A 17707-nucleotide genomic window follows, 5' to 3' on the forward strand; every position below is an offset into this window, starting at 1 on the left:
AAGTACAAGGAGACTAACAACAAATAGTTCTGCATTTATCTATACTGAAATTTACCCACTGTCTCCTTCCCCCATATTAAAACATTTCTTTTCTTTTGTGTGGAGGAGTCATTATACTTAAGCTTTCCCACAGTATCGATTGTGTTATAAATTCCATACCCAGCATTCCTTAGAGTCACACCCATGCAAGTTCAAAGGCCACATCACTTTCTTTAGGACTTTCTTAGTTCAACAGCATTGTTACATGTGTCATTATTTCTAGTGTTCTTGATTTTTATCCCCGTAAATAATCTCAGCAGCAACAGGCTGACAATATTTTCTCATTTATTCCATTTCTATGGTCTGGTATTTACCAATTGTTTGACCACAGTTCCTAGGCTTACAGCAGACATTTCCAGCCAGCCGTGCCCATGACTGCTTAACATCTGAGACCAAATGAAACTGAGTGTATTCTGTCTGATGGTGGTAGCAGCTTCTGCCATTTATGTGTTTATTTTACTTATATGAATTACAAAATGCATACAGTTTCTAAAAGTAGGTACGCTTCTATATATTAACTATTTAAAAACAAATATACATTCACAAAGGCATACACAGAAACTATTAGCATTAACTTTCAGCCCCTTGGAAGACATGGGAGTTTGGCCATGGTACTCAATGGAAGCAGGTTTCCGTTTTTTAAGAAGCATTACTTGCCTGAAACATAATCCAAAATTCTATAGGATATAACAGCTCCAGACTATTTATTTTGAAAATGTGGCAAGAATGAATGCATATTTAACAACTGAATCAAGGAGACTCAACTAACTTCTCAAGAGTATTCACTAGCATAAGTCAGTAATACATATTTGTTAAAGCATAAATCATTGGTTTTCATCAAGTCACGTGGAACAGGAATAGATGCAGCTGTAAAGCTGATAGATGCACTGTACGTCAGCATGATTGCTTCCTTGTTATTCGACACGAAGCATGTGCCTCATGGGGCAATGCTAGTCAGGTGGTGTCCCTGTTTCTTTCCCTTCCTTATATTCTACCACTGCATCTCATGAATGACAACCTCAATAGCTTCTCCCTTTAAAAATGCTAGCTTAAAGCTCTTCCAGCCTAAACCAGTAGTCCCCTTCCACTTAATTTCAAAAGGAAAAAGCATGCCTCTGATATATTAAAACAGAACAGTAAATTTAGTGTCTTTTGCTAGGATAAACAAAGCAAACTCATTAAAGAAAGACTTGTGATGTATTTTCTATAAAGATTCTTTTAGCCATGTCAGTAGATGTAGTCTGATACTTCTCCTATTAAAGACAATTGGAGTTTTGCCATTATGCCAGATGACAGCATGACTGGACCAATGATTCTCACAAGAACCTATAAAAGAGAAAAGAACATACCACCTGAACCAGCAATTTATAACATTTTATGGTGAGAGGGCCAAATCACAAAATCCTTGGCTCGGTCCTCTGGCGGTTCAAATGCTTACAGTAGTCACTGAAGACATTTTCCAAAAGTATGTGCTTTATTGCTAGTCTCTGCAAACAGAAAGCATGTAAATTCTACACTTTGAAATAAGCTGCCTGCACCAGCATTGAGTGTTTTTTCCTGGGAAAGGGATTCACCAGGTACCCATACAGTTCTGTGGAAAGCAAATATTGAAACTTTTCATTTTACTAGCGTATTTTTTCTTAATTCATCTGGATAGTTACTTAATAAATAGTTTCAAAAGATGGTTTAAGAAATGTTACCTGTTCAGATAAATATAATCTGATGACTATCTAAAGAGAAAATGTCTGCTAAAGACATCAAACACTTATAATAAATGCTCTTCTCTAGTTTAGACTTCAGTGCTGTGCTCTAACTTTTAAATAAACATGCATAGTATTTGCTTTATTTCCCTATGCTTGGCATTCTGTTTGTTCTAATGTGTAGATAGGATTTTACAAATAATAATAATAGTAATAATAATAGCAAACATTTTTATAGATTAAATCAGTAGTTCCTAAGGATAATAACCTGCTGCTAGATTAGAAGGAACTGAGATTGTCATAGATCAATTCCTACTTGAAAGAAGAGTTTATCATGTAATATGTAGTTCATTCTTTGTAATTTCGCCTTATTAGCCAGGCACTGCAAGTAATTCTCTAAGACAGGCACAGTCCCACAGCTGGTTTTAACTTCTCAGGCAAAATGTAAAGCGTGTGCACTTTTCTTTTATGCTTCATTTAATATGCCAAAAATATGTGGATTGCATACAGACACTTAGGCATAAGTAACTGCTTAATCTACTTGCCAGTAAGATACAAATGGTTATCATGCTAAAAATATGCTTACAGAGGAATTAGCAGTGGGTTAGCAGACTAATTCCAACACTGCCTATGAAATGGCTTGTTGCTACAGTATATCACTGCAGACATTCAAGCACTTTTGACATACGGCTGCTACTAAATCCCCAGACAGGATTCTTAACATTGTTGGGAAAGAGCAAGCAACCGGTAGAAAGGTACCAAATGAATAAAATAATTAATAGATAGATAGATAGATAGATAGATAATCTGTATCTACACTCAATTAATATTGGATCCAGTTTCAAGTTTACTTTCATGTAAACTTCTTGGACACATTTTGAAGCTGACCTCTGGGTATGGGAGTCAGAAAAAATAGCGTGTTCACTTTACAGTCTAGAGAAGACTGGCAAAACTGGAGGGATCATGTAACAGTTATACACATGCTAGTGTCTGTCAAAATCTCTTCTGCAGGCAACATCAAGCTTTTCTACTAGCCATTTTTATTAACTTTTAAGAGCAGTGGCATGGCTTTGATTTTAGATGATGCAAATAACACAAACTTTTTGCTATAAAAGAAGAAATCCCCAGGATTCATTTAGACATGCGCAAGCAACTTGCTTTTTTTTGTTAATATTTTACAGATTACCTCTGAATATACATTAAAAGACCAGTGGAATTCAGCTTTTTTTGGAGATGTAAGTATTTTTAGTTGGACAAAGTAATGAGTTAATTTCAAAGTGGAAGTCTACCAAGCAAAGTTATTCAGCACAGTTAAGGCATGGCTATACACTTAGCTCATCACCAGGAGCATTGTATTACCCCGAAAAAATATATAAAGCAAGAACAGAAACATCATTTAAAAGAAACAGATAGAGGGAAAGTTAGAAAACCACAGAAAAAAACCTAAACATTTTTTTTCTAATACAGACTAAATTCTGAAATTATGTTTAAAGTTACAAAAGATACCCTCAGGCAGTGCAAATGATTAGATGGGACATACTTACTTGCGTGCCTTGCCCTGTGCTTGAGAGGTCTGTGATCCCTTTCCGAGTGCTGGTCGTCTTCTCCCTGCTCTGTGCCTTCTGATGCGATTGCAAAGGAGAGGAGAGAAGGAGGTGCTTCTGACTGCCCTCCTTCCACTTGAGAATCAACACACCCCCTTTCAACTAGAGACCTGGGTGCTTCCTTCTCCCTGTCTGAACAGTCTAGGATCACCTCCACCCTGGGGAGAGATGGAGCTGCACCTTGGATCCTCTTGACCTCTTTGCCACTAGAAAACTGGACTACTTTGCTTGACCACTGGATGTTGCCCTCTTTCACACCCAGGGGAATTGCAATTACAGGGCTAGTCCCGTCTTGTTGTACACTGGGTCCTCCTCCTGAAGGGGTGCATTTTTCTGCCCCTAAGAGAGTCACAGCAGGAGCACTGGTGCCCTTGTGCGCGTCATTTGAGAGGGACAGCTGCAGCTCAACCATAGTACCTGGCCTTCTTTCTTCTGTCTTCCCTCTGAAAGCAGCCTCATCTTTCAGGAGCACTTTGGAGGTGCCTATCACTTTAGGAGCAATCCTGTGGCTTTGTGTGGTCTCTTGTTTCATTTCAGAAAAGTGTATGTTGCTTTCTCCTGCTCCCTGGTGAGTCTCACTGTATATCTCTGTGATGCATAAATCTCCATGGGGTATCTCTTGAGCTGTGTTAATTTGCAGTGTAGTGCTCTCCCTATAGTCCTCATTTTTTATGGTATCGTGCTTTTCATTTTCTCTTTCAGCACTCAAAGTTTCATTTATTCCATTGGAGGATCTGCACATACATAAATGAGTAATTCAAGAAATTAAGCTGCTGTAAACACAGCAATTGTAAGTAAAGTTACAAAAACAATTTCTCTATATTACTTTTTCCCTATATTAATTGTGGTACCTGCTAGCAGGTCCATTTAAGTAGAAGAATTTTCCCAGAATGTAGAGGTCTTAAACTGATGCATCTTTGTATCCTTCAAAATTCTTCAACTTAATAGTTCAGTAAAAGGGAAATTATACTACTATGGTAGAACTATGATCCTGCTCCCATCCTTCTGCAATGTTGAATTATATCACTCTTAACATTAGTTTGCTTTCACAGACACATTTCTTTTATAGTGTTTCCAGACAAATGCTATTGAGACTTCTGGGACAATAGTTCTTCATATTTCATGAGTGCATGAGAAAATTAACTTTGCATGACACCAGAAGTGTGGTTAATTTTTGTCTCTGTGGGTACTACTGCAACTGTTTAAGGCTGTTTTAGGCACCATGCTCATTGTTCCTGTCCCAGATAGTTTACTCTCTAAGGAATAGGTAAGTACTAGTTGAGGATCAGAGGGAGGGGAATGAATACTTAAAATACGTATTCAAAGAATTCCTGTGAGGATCATCATCCTTATATATCATGGAATAATTAAAACATTCTGGGCCTATTCCAGTGACCCAGTGTAAAAGGGTAGTGAACCCATACAGTATTTCCTAGTTATTAAAAAATACATATTTTTAACTGGCAAATGTTACTTTGACTTCCTGAAGCCTACTGTGTACCTCAGTGTAGCTTCCTTTTTTAAACTATTCATTCCCCTGACCCAGTTAGGCTGTTTTACTAGTGTTAGGTCTCCTAGTATAGTCTAGATGCTTCTTTGAGTACTCTGGGCCATACTGGCTATTATTAATTCCAGAAGAATCCATTTCTGTGCAGTGAAACTGCACCATTTTATTAAGGCTTTCTGTTACTAGAAAGTAGCAAAGCACTTTTTCAAATGAGGGAAGCGGTAGGTACCCTCAGCCTCAGAAAAGTATTAATATCAAGTATCATGGAGATTTCTGAAATCAAAAGCGAGTCCTGTGTATCCTGAAACTTTGGAACCCCATAAAAAGAGGCTGGAAGAAGAAACAGAACAAATAAATCCGTCAGTACACTGAAGAAACTTCAATATCACTTGCTTTTCTAGCCATGCAGCATACTGTTTGTAGCAGTATGGGTCTGCCTCACATAGCACAAAATAGGTAACATCCATTCAACCACATATGGAACTACATAAAGTCAGACAGATTTTAATGTAGGGAGCTCCTTGTAAGTGCTGCTGGATTCCATTGTATTGTGCTATTTGGATGATCAATTGTACTGGTCTTAAGCACAGATAAATTACAGAAATCTGTAAACATTTCCTTGTAAGATATGAGACTGGGGGCTGGGCCAGCTAAATGTTAGCCTTTATTGGTAGCTGAGTGATTGTGTGTATGTGTGAGAGGGAAAGATTTCCACCTTAAAAGGCCCTTGCTACTTATGGATATACTTCTACTCTATATAGACATAAATGTGTATCCATGTGTCAAGAGGCAGAACACTGGGTCTGATATCTTTTTGTCATTTAGGATTCTGTTTTGTCAAATTATTATTTTTGTTCCAGGTCTTTCCAGCTCACTGCAGGAACAATACCCCTGGTGTAATTCCAGGAAGGAAGCAGAACTCATGGAGTCAGCACAGCAGGGTTTGTCTCAGAGTCATGTTTTACTCCCTACATGGTGCATTTCATTTTGGTATGCACTGAGCACACTCCCTACTTCCCCCTAGAAATTTTCTTTCTAGACTCAGCAGTAGTCCATGAGTCGCTAACATTAATGTGAAAAGGGCGGGCTAGCTTCTCTGTTTCTGTCCCCACTGTCAATGTTTCCCGGATACATCTGTTCAGCATTTGTCGGGAAGGTCAGTAAGATGCTCCCTGACATGGCATCTGGAGAGTGCCCGCCCTGCAGGGTGTCTCTTTCCTCTGATGGTGGAAAACTGAAGATTTTGTGGGCACTGCTGGTCAGTCACTAACTGTGGTTTACAGGGGATTGGGAAAACTTTTTGTAGACATCACAGACCAAGTAACATTTTAAAAACTACATCGAAAGCCTAATTTTCTTCCCAGTAAGCTTAGTAAAAGCAGAATTAGTCCAACAATGAATGCCTGTGAAGATCTCCTCCTTCATGCAAATAGGTCAGGAACAGTCTGAAGCTTCCCAAGGAGAAATATTCTTCCCTACCAGTGAAAGATGCTTGGATGTAAACATCACCACTGGAACACAACTTTAATTACGCATTATTCCTTCATCATGATTTCAAGTGTTTTCTTGAGATGGCTGCTAACAAGTGGCTGCTCAGGAAGGGAGGAATATGCTTCTCATTGTTCACAAAGGTTGCTAAGGCGCTTTCTGAAAAATCCTTCTAGTGGGAGTACTGAGAGGGCTACTACCCACAAAGGTGGTGGCAGGGGAGAAGAAGCGTTTTAGTTTATTCTCTCATACCCTGGAAGATACTGATAGTAGGGGCTGGGAATTGGGGGAGATGAGCTGATGAGAAGAAATCCAAAGATTCTTATGGTGAATTCCTTTAGAACATATTAGTCACTTTCAGAGTGTTGAGCAACTGCAATTTTCTTAAAACTTCTAACAGACACATTTTCATTCCATGAAACACTGAATTATGTGGCCTGAGAACTCTGCTTTGGTTCTGATTTTCAGGGGTGTCTTGCTATTTGCCATACATTCAAACAGGGGCAATGAAGTGAATGGAAGATGTGCTGCCACTTTAAGCTAGAACATACTGTGCCCTTCAGACCAACTAAAATATCAGTTAGAGAGCAGCAACAGGCAGGAATTAAAGCATATAGAGCTATTTCTATGCCTGCAAAGAAGACAGCTGGTCAGCCACAAGTATCATTTTTACAAGTGCAGTTTCAGTAGTCACGTTATGAATTAAAACCAGAAGAATGCAGATATCACAGGAGGAGCATTTAAATGGTACACTGCTGAACCAGAAATAAGAGCTACGCACTATGGAGAAGGTAAACTGTAATCCTCTCTGATCTCATCACATCGATCCATTACTCAGCCCAAGACAACATGCACAGATAGACCATGCAAAATGTCTGTTATAAGTAAAATATTCCTTTAGAGCATCTCATTTTGAAGGCAGATTGTAACTTTGAACTACTAGACATTTTAGGAAAGTTTCTTTACACAGGTTGCAGAAACCGCAGAGGAGTTTCACATGCTATTTAGACATCCCTGGTAACCAGAGACAAGTGCCTTTTTTGCATTACAATCCTTTCAGCCTTTCCAGTGACACTGCTCTGTTGGCTGTTGTGACAAATCCCTGACCCCTTCTGTCCTCCTGGTCCTGTCTGTGGGACAGCAGACAGGGAACTGCAGTAGCTTAGGTGGGAGCCATAATTCCTTACAAGGAGTTTGGAAGTCTCAGGTATTTTCTTCTTCTGACCTATACTGAAGGCAATTCAGAGTTCCTCTTGTCTGAATTCAGAGTCTGGGGAGAATGTGCTTACTGTAGGTGATTCTGAACTCAAGATTGCATATATTATCCTGATTGCATAAATTACACTGATGACAATGACAGAACAGTCATCGGGATATACTGATGTGCAGTGAGCAGTAGTGATGGCTGGCTTGTAAATTTACATGAAGGTTCTCTAAGAAGCTCAAAGCATTTTCAAAGAAAACTGAAATTCACTATCACTGTTTTATAAATGGAGAAGCTGAGACCCAGAGCTGTAAGTGACTTGCCCCACCTCATCTACTGAAGTGATAACAGCTACAGAAATAGAATTCATGATTTCCAGACTCTCTCCCCCTCCTGACTAGTAACACATTTTGCCACCGAAGACAATCATTTGCCATGTCATCATCAAGGCATATCTGTGTGACACACTTCCTTCATCTGTACAGCCTTTGCTTTTTGTAAGCCTCACTTCCCTATCTATGGAGAATAACAACACTTCAGTACTTCAAAGGGGTGGAAAGAATAATTGAACTCAAGACTCTGCAGTGTGTAAATATGGTGGTGGACACCTTGTAAGTATTAAGAATACTTAATAAGAAATAAAATCATTACATTTGGAGACTGTACTCTTGATTCTGTGCCTGAACTGTGCTGTTCAAATCATATACAACTGTATTCCTTCAGATCAAGTAATCTGTCTTTCCTCCATTTTCCAGACATTAATAAGAGGACTATAAGAAGCTCACAGTGTAAGTCTGCAAAATGGGTGCATTTTCCATGTGGTTCACTGAACAGAATTGCACCAAAGCATTCTGAGCATTCCTGTACCTCTTGATAAGCATCTGCAGGACGTCAGTCAGGCTTTCCATCAGAACAATAACTTCAGCATAAGTTAAGTCTCCACAAGGCTTGCCATTGATAGACACCACCTCATCTCCCTCACACAGTCCAGCCTTAGCTGCTTTGCTCTTGCTGCGAACCTACGAGTCAAAAACAAATTCCAAATTGCACAATTAGTGTTCATTTGAAAACAGCAGCAACCATGTCCTCAACTCACTTTTGCCTGTACAAAAGAAAAAGGATGAGTAATATTGATCATAAATGAATTTTTAGTAACACAAATTAATAACTTGTCCCAGCTGAGGTTAATACTGTTCTGGCCAGTAATAACAAATACAAAACTACTGAGCTTGTGAGCTAGATGTCATAGAGGCAGGATTTATTTTTTTTTTTTTAAACAGGGAGACACAGAAGTTTCTGTTGTTCTGAGGAACAACAATCAGTTGATCAGAGTTTAGCAGAAATGCAAAAAATCTTACAATATTAGTTTCTCACAAAATGGAAGACTGCTAAAACTGAAATCTACACCAAGATTTTTAAAGAAGAGTGTATAACTTCAGGCTCTTCTGGGCAGAATGTCAATACCTACATGCTGTAGCTATACAGACTTCTGGTATACTGGACACTTTTCCTTAGATGCCCAACTGTAGGTTTAGTTGCCAAACCATAAACATCTGAATCACCGGAGATCCTAAATCCATGTTTAGTCATCTGACTAAGTGTTCTGATTTATTAAAGTTAAGACACGCCTGTTATGGTTTGACCTTCTCCATTAAGTACTCATTCAAGAATCTTATGCAGCTCAGTTTTTGCTGTTTCACTTCTTTTTCCACTGGCAGCATGTTCTAACTTATCGTAGTCTTTGTATAACAAAACATAGACAGCTTAAACATCGCTCAAGGTATGCCATACAGTTGACTGCTATTTTTAAAGTACATATTTGGCAAACAGTATGTTATATTAACCAGGATGCTTGCAGGAGTCTATTTTGGAATGACACATCCACATAAAAGGGGTGTCTTTGGGTTCTTTGCTTTCAATTTTCTACCTGTTGGTGTGAGTACTTTGGCCTTATACAATATTTGGTTGGTGGGTCGATATGTTATCCTCACAGTATTTTTAAAGAAGTAGTATAGATCTACCACACTCGCAGTGGCAGAGTCAGTCTTCACTGACTCTAGGAAAGCTACTGCAGATATGCACCAGATTTGAGGGTGCAACTGTCCCACAGAATCATGGAATTATCCCAAATATACTATTAGGCCACTAGGCTTGGTACCTAAGATGCAATTCTGGACACAATTTTGAAAAGTTTCTTGGAGTCCGGATGATATGTGGAATAAAGATTGCGACTGCGTGTTTTTCTGTGGCAGGGTCATAGATTGTTGTTTCAGTTTACACATACCCGTATGTCATATTATGGCTTTTTGACCAGTGAAGAAACAGAAGCCTGGTGCATACAGAAGGCAGCTTCTACCTTGCAGAGTTAACATTTACAAATATGGAGTGGTATGCTGCTCTGTTTATCTCCTCTTAGACAAGAGCATAAACATTCTGGCACTTTGGGAAGAAATGACAGTTTAGACAGTGTTTAGAATGTTTTGCTTCATATATGAGCTAGGATTTGGGCTGAGGTTTTGTTATTGTTTTTTTAAATAGGAGGGTATGCTATTAAAATTTTACAAGACATCTTAGGCCTGAATGTAAATATTTAATGTGGATGCTAAGAAGAATTTAGAGTGACCCTTTTTCAAAAAACATGCGAACAGCAATTATAGCAACATGTGAACTCTGAGAAAGCATGATGTGATACCTAGACTGTGAGAAGAAAACTTGTTTCTGTTTCTTTATTAAGTGTCTGAGAATTTGGGGTCAGTTCTGTCATAGATTACCATTACAGCTGTCTCAGGAGAGAAACTGTTAATCATTCCATAACTTCAGTGATTTATGTCAAAAAGAAAAAGTACAAATGTACCATGTTCATAGGTCTACATGACTTGCTAGACAGCTCAACCAGTTTCATAATTTTTTTAACAAACTCCTTGGTAGCGTTCAAAGAAAATAGACAAGGGCATTGAATTTCTTTTAAAGTTCTTGAAAGAACTTTAAAGGTCTTTTCTGCTGCTTTGTGAATTGTTGAAAGATCTCAGTTGTGAGATATTTGGACCGTCATATAAAAACACTCAGCCCCTTCTTTGACTGGTCATGCAGGAAAGAAATTACTGTAAGCAAGTCACTAGACCTCACTCTTTGGTAGCATTTCACTTCATATGCACATTAGAGCAAATTTCCTGTCAGTATTATATTTCGAGGTTTATCTACATAAACCTTTAACATGATTTTGCCCTTTCAGGATCATACTGCACATGCTGTATATATTAATGGTTCTGAATGTATGTCAGCCTTTTTCTTAGCCTCCCCCAGGGGCACTTGTGCCTACCAAATTTCAACAATGTCTATATAAAATCACCTCAATATTATCGGGGTTTTTTGGTGTTTCTGTTGGGGGAATAAAAGGGAGGAGAGAGCACCGACAAAAATGTGATCAAGGGTAGGTTGCATAGTAAATTATAGCAGGTTGCTGGTAGGATAGAAGTATCCATCATCATTTGTGTTATTTTAGCCTCAGGATATGACCAGGTTACTCAGCAATATGTAGACTGCCTTGCCAGGCAAGCTGTAGTTTCTGGGTTTGTTTATTTCTCTTCACTGGAAGCCCACAAAAATGAGCAAATTTATTTACTCATGTAAACCAAAACTTTTCAGATTTCTGGGGGAAAAAAAAAAAAAAAAAAATCTCAAGAAGATTTGTGGAGAGTAGGATCTTCCTTTTAAAATATGTGTTTAGTGGACAATTATCTCTCAAAGGAAGTTTTGGCAGAAAGCCTTTGACAGCCCACTGGGAAACAAAAGCTGCCTTTGTTAGCAGAAATACAACTTGGTCACACAGGGGAGAGTAAGAAACCTTTATCCAGTTCTTGGGAACTTAAAGGCATATTTGGTTGTAAAGCAGAAGGGATTCTTCCAAAACTAGTAATTGCTCTTTCCTTACAGTGCAGCCCAGGCTTCCTCAGTTGTTTCTCCTACCTACTTTGGGCCAGAGTTTTCTTTGGGAAGGAGAAGTTTTTCCCCATAAAATTTTTGAATGGGATCTCACTACTAGAAAAATATGTTTGTAGAGATTTTCTTGGCTTTTCATTTGCAATACAGGTATAACACAGCAATGATGAGCCTATACCATTAGTGACACCAGCTGCTCCTGGGCCATGTCGAAGAGCTTTAGCCCACTATCCTCTGGTGTTACCTGTATTGCTGCTCCCACTCAGTCAAGCCTCTTCCTTTTTATTATTCAAGTTATATATCATGCACTTGTTAGAATGCTTTTTTTTTCTTTCAATCACAAAATTTCCTGTGAAATGGCAATGTAAATACTTACTCTGAATTCCAGAAGTTTTAAGGAAATCAGAGTACAAGGTGTATTGGCATTGCAGCAGCACTGACCTGAGTCAGTGCTGTGCATTCTTTGCCCATAAGGAGATACAAATTTCCAAATTTTTAAGAGTATTAAAGTGTTGTGTATAAACAGTTGTACATAAAGACTTCAGGTTATTCTGTCTTTTGATATACTATTCTCTAATTTCAGGTGTTTAGATCACTGTTGCGAGAGGGTGTGAGGAACAGTGCTGGATTACTCGGACAATTTATCTGAGGCACGTCATTTCTTTTTGTTCCCAGATTACTTCTGCATCCAGATCTTCCCACTATCAGGAGTGCCACTTGCTGCTTAAAATGTCAAGTGCTGAGCAATCCCCCATGCCCACAGAGATATTAATCTTAGGGGAAACTTCCTTTGTGGAGAATTTAGCCTGGATCTTACTTGAGCGCCAGGGTGGAGCCAGGACCCTGCTGTGAGCAGCAGTATCACAGCTCCCTGGGACAGAAGGGCTCCACCCCCTGGTGGAGGGCTCCTCAGCCCCTCACCTGGCACCTATTCACAAGCAGCTGCTGCAACGAAGGACTGAGGGCTGTCCAGAGGCTCTTCAGGAAAGTCTATAAAGACCTGTGAGGGTCTTAGGTGCTGTGATGTGCTGGTGAGAGATCACATCCCAAAGGCACTGGTATGTGGTGGGGAAAGTGTGGGATAGTAGTTTGCTGTGGGTTGCTTTTGGGGCTGGAGTAGTCATGGGTGCCTGCAGCACATGGCAATTTCAGTCAGTTTCTTAACCAGTAAAAAGATGAATAAGCTGAGGGATACGCAGTGGCTGTGCTCATGCTAGTGTGGGGCAAAGGAGGGGTTTTGTAGAGAAAACTAATGCTGAGTGCCCAGACTGTGTGCTGTAGTAGTTTGTGCTTTGTGTAGTGTTTTTACTTTAAACTAGCTCTAGTCTTATTCTGTCATCTGGAGACTCCTTGCCATGTAGCAGGTATGAGATCGGTTCCTTTGATTTAATCTGAAATCCATTTAGTTTGTACAACCCAAAGCTGTTCTATGCTATGAAACAACATATAGTAAACCAGGATAACAGAGAAACTTGCTTCAAGAAATGTAATCCTGATGAAGCTAATAAGCTAAAGTAGATGCACCTGTTACTTGTTGTGGCTGCAGAGACAGCAACCAGGGCTCAGCTTACCAGCTGATGATCTTGGTTGTGTGTCTGAGCCCTATAATAAACAGATCAGAGAGTTGAGGTATGTTGAACCTGATAACAAGGTCAATGAGTTGTGGTTTAAAGCGGGGCAAATAGACTTGAGGAGGTTCTGTAGTCCTGGTTCTCCAGTTCTGCAGCTAAGAAATTATTAGAGCATTTCATATTCTTGCTTTTACCAGTGACTTTTGGGAAGGATGATATATATCTTAATTTTATTCTGGTGTGCTAGTAGGAGTAAACACCTGTATTTGGGGGGTGTGTCTAAACGATGTGCTTCAGATGTAGTTTGACTGACCAGTCAGGCTCAGTGATTGCTCAGCCTGGCTGACTAACCAATCTAGAAAATGAGCAATCTGCGCATAAGCACAATCCATTTAGCTTAAACCTTTATCTATTAAAGTAAGACTTCTGTGGCTTTACAATATACATATATTTGCACAGAGATATTCTCAATTCAAAGCAACCTTTCCAAACCATGAGTTATTCTCAGAACTATTTACTAGTCCTTTTCAGTTTGCCAGCAGCTTTTAGACAACAGAACAAAAAATATTGCCACTGGATGTAGTGGAAATACACTTCCCTGTTATTTAAGGTCCCTTGCTCGTACACACAGTAGTTTATTTCACTGAGGGGTAGCCTCTGGAAAAGCCTATTTAGTCGAATATCCTATCTGATTCCTGAAGGCTCCTGCTGTTGTATGGCCCTCAAGGCTTGAAGCTGATTTCAGTGAGCCTTATTTACGTATGTAAATCCTTAGTGTTAGTCCTGAGTCTTTGATGGCTGGCCTTGTGTTTTGTTATGATAAAACATTGCCCAAAATAGCATGGCTTACCAGGCAAACAGGACTTCTGTAGATCAGTTGTCCATCTTCATTATTGTTTACTACTTTAGTTATGTCAGCTGCAAACTTTACCAGCAGTGACTCTGTTTTCTTTTAGACTGATGATTAAACATCAGTAACAAAGAGTAAAAGGTGCTTAACAAGGATATGTCCTTTGACAACTGTTATGTCCCTGTTAAATAATGATTTCCACTTTAAGGTTACCTTCTCAGACCCAACAACCAGCCAACTTTTAAAGCAGTATTTTTTTACTACTACAGTAGCAAACTGTGCCCTTAGATGTCTTGCCATCATCAATAATGCAGAAGTGTGTTTAAGAAATATCAATTAAATAGTTCTTTTTAAATAAAATAGTTATTAACCTTAATCTTGGGATTACAACCCTTATTCTTTATAGTCACTTCAGTCTCATCATTAACTAATAGAGTAACTTTGTTTAATGTGCCTGGTGTTAAAGGTTTGTTTGTTTGGGTTTTTTTTCCCCAGGAAAGTGGTGACCTGTTTTCTGTTTAGAAAAGAAATAATTAGTCTAGGCTTTCCCATTATACAGAAGTGTTTTAATAATAATTTTTAATTATAAAAATAAAATACTTTTAATGAAAAATGTTTTGTTTTAATTCTATAAGCAGGTTCTATCTACCTGCCACTTTACATGACTTTCTGTATATAACATTGATTTTAGTATCTCTCTTCAGGGATTGTCTGGCAGGTAACTGAATAACCATTAGTCATTTTTTTTTTTAGTATGAGGATGTTTCTAAAAGCTTTTTTTTTTTCTTTCCCCAGGTTATGGCATGTGATTTGTACACTAGTGTGAGGCAGGAATATGCAACTAGATGATAAGCACAGTTAAAACTTTTCACTTGGTGTCAGTACATTGTTTTAGGCTCGTAAGCACAACTGTCCCTTTTGTCTATTTGTGTTGAGAACTGTTTCTGGATACAGAAGTATTTGTGAATGAAACAACTGTTACAAGGGCATTTCTAGTTTTCCAGAAATACTGATTCCTTTACTGCTGAAAAAAATACAGGTCTGAGCATAGAACAGGATGTCTGGTTTCTTAGATACAACTACTCTGTTGTATTGTCAAAGAGCTAAAAAGGGGTAAGAAGCAGAGATAATAGGTATCAGTATATGAGAAAGGAGGAGTGGGGATAGGAGTGTGGAGATGCTGCCTCTTCTTTCTTTGTTCATTATAGTATTAAAGCAACAAATGTTTGATGCCCTGTTTTCATAAGTGGTAGTTTACCTAAAAAGAAACAACTTCCAATTCTAACATTTGACACCGTGAATACAGAGCTGATGTTTCTGAATCTAGAATGTTTTGGATACAGGTAGATCTCTTAAATTTAACAGAAGTTAAAAATCCAAGTTAAATAGACTATGTACAAGAAATAACAAGGAGGTCAACTGACTTGAATGTGGCCCAATTTGGGCCATAAAAAAGGTGATGATTCAAAGTGATTCAAAAGACAGGGGCAGTGATGAAGTGATGAAAGTGATACAAAATCTAAGCAAATAAAGTTGTACTCTGCTGGCTGATAAAGTGGCAAATACTACATGTAGAAGTACACAAAGTGTATGTGGAACTCTGCTTTGACGCTTAACAAAGTACAACATAGTATTGTCACAATTAAAGGCCTGCCTGCTAATTGCTACAATAAATTTAGCTAGCTAAATGTTTCTCTTAAACATATTTAAGGCCAGCCTAAATAAGTTAATGCAATCAATACTTAGTTTAATTTTATCAGGCATTAGCTCATACTTTCCAGAAGCTACTTTTCTCATTGATTGATTAGTTAGGTGTTAGTCATGAAGTTTGGGATCAGGGATCAAAGATCAGTGTTTCCTGTAGACAGTATTTAAAAAATAAAATTAAAAAAAAAAAAAAAAAAAAAACAAACAACAAAAAAAAACCCAAAAACCACCACCAACCAACCACAACAACAAACACCAAAAAAAGGCACTTTTCTATTATAAACCTTACAGCAAAAGCAGTAACTAGTAAATTTATTATGGACAGATAACTTTTAAATATATTTAAAATTAACAACGTTACAATGCTTTATGCTACAGAGTAACACTGCTGTTAGTGTATCAGTAGTGTTAGTGTGCTGGTAGTGTTAGTTGTATGAAATTAGGCAATTAAAAATGAAGGTAAAAATTAACTGAATTCAGGCACAGTTTATAAATTGGGGCTCTAGGGCCTTATTGTACAATGTTTATGCATGCAGAAGTCCTTTAGACAAAAAAGTAACCTTCAGTTAGTAAGTTTTTTTAGTTTTTCAGATATAAATGTTTTTAGATATAAAAAAGTTAAGCCTATCTCATAATATGTTTGGGTTTTTTAGGGATCTCTGTAGATTCTTTAAATAGCTTAGACTTGAAGCTGGTAAACACTGATCTTGCTAAGTCAAAATCCTGGGTGTCAGCTCACAACTTAGTACAAACCAGCATTTGCCAGTGCTCCTCAGTGCAGAGCACCATCCCTTCCACCAACAATATTCTGAACCTTCCCATGGAGGTGGTGGGACATGTGTGAGGTACTCCATAGACACATAATCAATAGAGGTGATGCAGTGACAAACTTGCATACCTTTTTTTGTTTTGCTTTCCTAAGCTCAGGCTTACAATGAGAACATCCAAATGTTCCATCTTAACACTTCACCATCCCCAAGCTTTGCCATCACAAGTTATAGCATCATGGGCTGTATAAACACAAGTCTGAAGAAAAAGGTGACCTGTTTCTCCTTTATGTGGACTTCATATAGATATTAGTACCCATCTAAAACAGCCATCTATTAAAAAAATATAGTCAGTGACACAAGCCTTTTTGTGACCTTTCCAATCCATAAGGATGCAGATTTTGCCTTTCATCTCTAAACCTGCCATTATTTAAAATTATATTTATAGTTTTAAATGTCTGTAGTTTGTCAGCTGTATCTGAAAACAGTTTTCAGCTTTAAATCATACCTCTGGAAACAAAGATACAGTCTGTCAATCAGTATGTAGATATAATCAGCTTGTACAATCAACCTGTTTCATACAAGGAATCAAGGACTTTGCTGGAAAAACTCTATTTAAGATGTTGTGACCTGCATCATGGTTTGGAAGCCAAGTTGTGACTGCAACCTGTGGACTGTATGCTTAAAACAGTGAGGGAATCTGAAGGAAAAAGGCAAACCCCTCCCCACCAAACCTACTAAAACCGTAATAAAGTTAGACCACTTTTACTGGTCGATAAATCTAGGCTTGTGTGTTATTAATGTCTACATGAACATGACATTCAGCTCTTGAGCTCACTTTGGGTTTTCAGGCATATGGAATTAGTACCCATACAACAGTTTTTATTATGCATTACATCTCTCTATACAACAGATAGCTTTCTGTTACGTGGTTAACATGCAACTCCTATTCTAACTCTGTCTTCAGCAAGAAAGCAAAAGTCTTCAAAGCTATTACCTTGCCAGCTCATCCACATGTTTTGAGCAATATTTCAAACGCTTCAACTAAACTTGTCTAAAATTCATCTCTTTAATACTATGTTTGTGAAGGTCATTGGTAACACATGGATATTGGAAATCATGACATGTTTCAGATGGACACCTTGGAAAATCTAAAGCCAGAAAGTATTTTGTTTTCCTGGCCCATGTGTCAGGGTAGCAAAGCAGGGCAAGCTGTTATCAGACCTATCAGCCCAATCATGAGGAAAACTGAATGACCTTTATGTTCTCATTTTCCTCTTTGAATATGTGTATAAAGAGAAAGTAGTTGTCCATAGATAGAAAGATAGAGA

General features: G+C 38.3%; 1 protein-coding gene and 1 long non-coding RNA gene across 3 annotated transcripts in view; one reads left to right on the plus strand and one right to left on the minus strand.

Moving 5' to 3' along the window:
- Window positions 1-17707, minus strand: part of SYNPO2 (synaptopodin 2) — a 97563-nt gene that overhangs the window by 24345 nt on the left and 55511 nt on the right. For both annotated transcript variants that reach the window (XM_074905162.1, XM_074905163.1), the window contains exons 2-3: window positions 8410-8561; window positions 3284-4077 (exon numbers count right to left, since the gene is read on the minus strand). In XM_074905162.1, coding sequence (XP_074761263.1) covers window positions 3284-4077; window positions 8410-8561 — 946 coding nt within the window. The remainder of the gene's footprint in view (window positions 1-3283; window positions 4078-8409; window positions 8562-17707) is intronic.
- LOC141960193 (uncharacterized) overlaps window positions 2920-17707 on the plus strand; it is a 45129-nt gene continuing 30341 nt past the window's right edge. The window contains exons 1-3 of the long non-coding RNA XR_012633567.1: window positions 2920-2974; window positions 4046-4133; window positions 5711-5791. This is a non-coding gene — a long non-coding RNA (uncharacterized LOC141960193). The remainder of the gene's footprint in view (window positions 2975-4045; window positions 4134-5710; window positions 5792-17707) is intronic.

This window comes from Athene noctua, chromosome 4 (genome assembly GCF_965140245.1).
Source record: "Athene noctua chromosome 4, bAthNoc1.hap1.1, whole genome shotgun sequence".
NCBI classification, from domain to species: domain Eukaryota; kingdom Metazoa; phylum Chordata; class Aves; order Strigiformes; family Strigidae; genus Athene; species Athene noctua.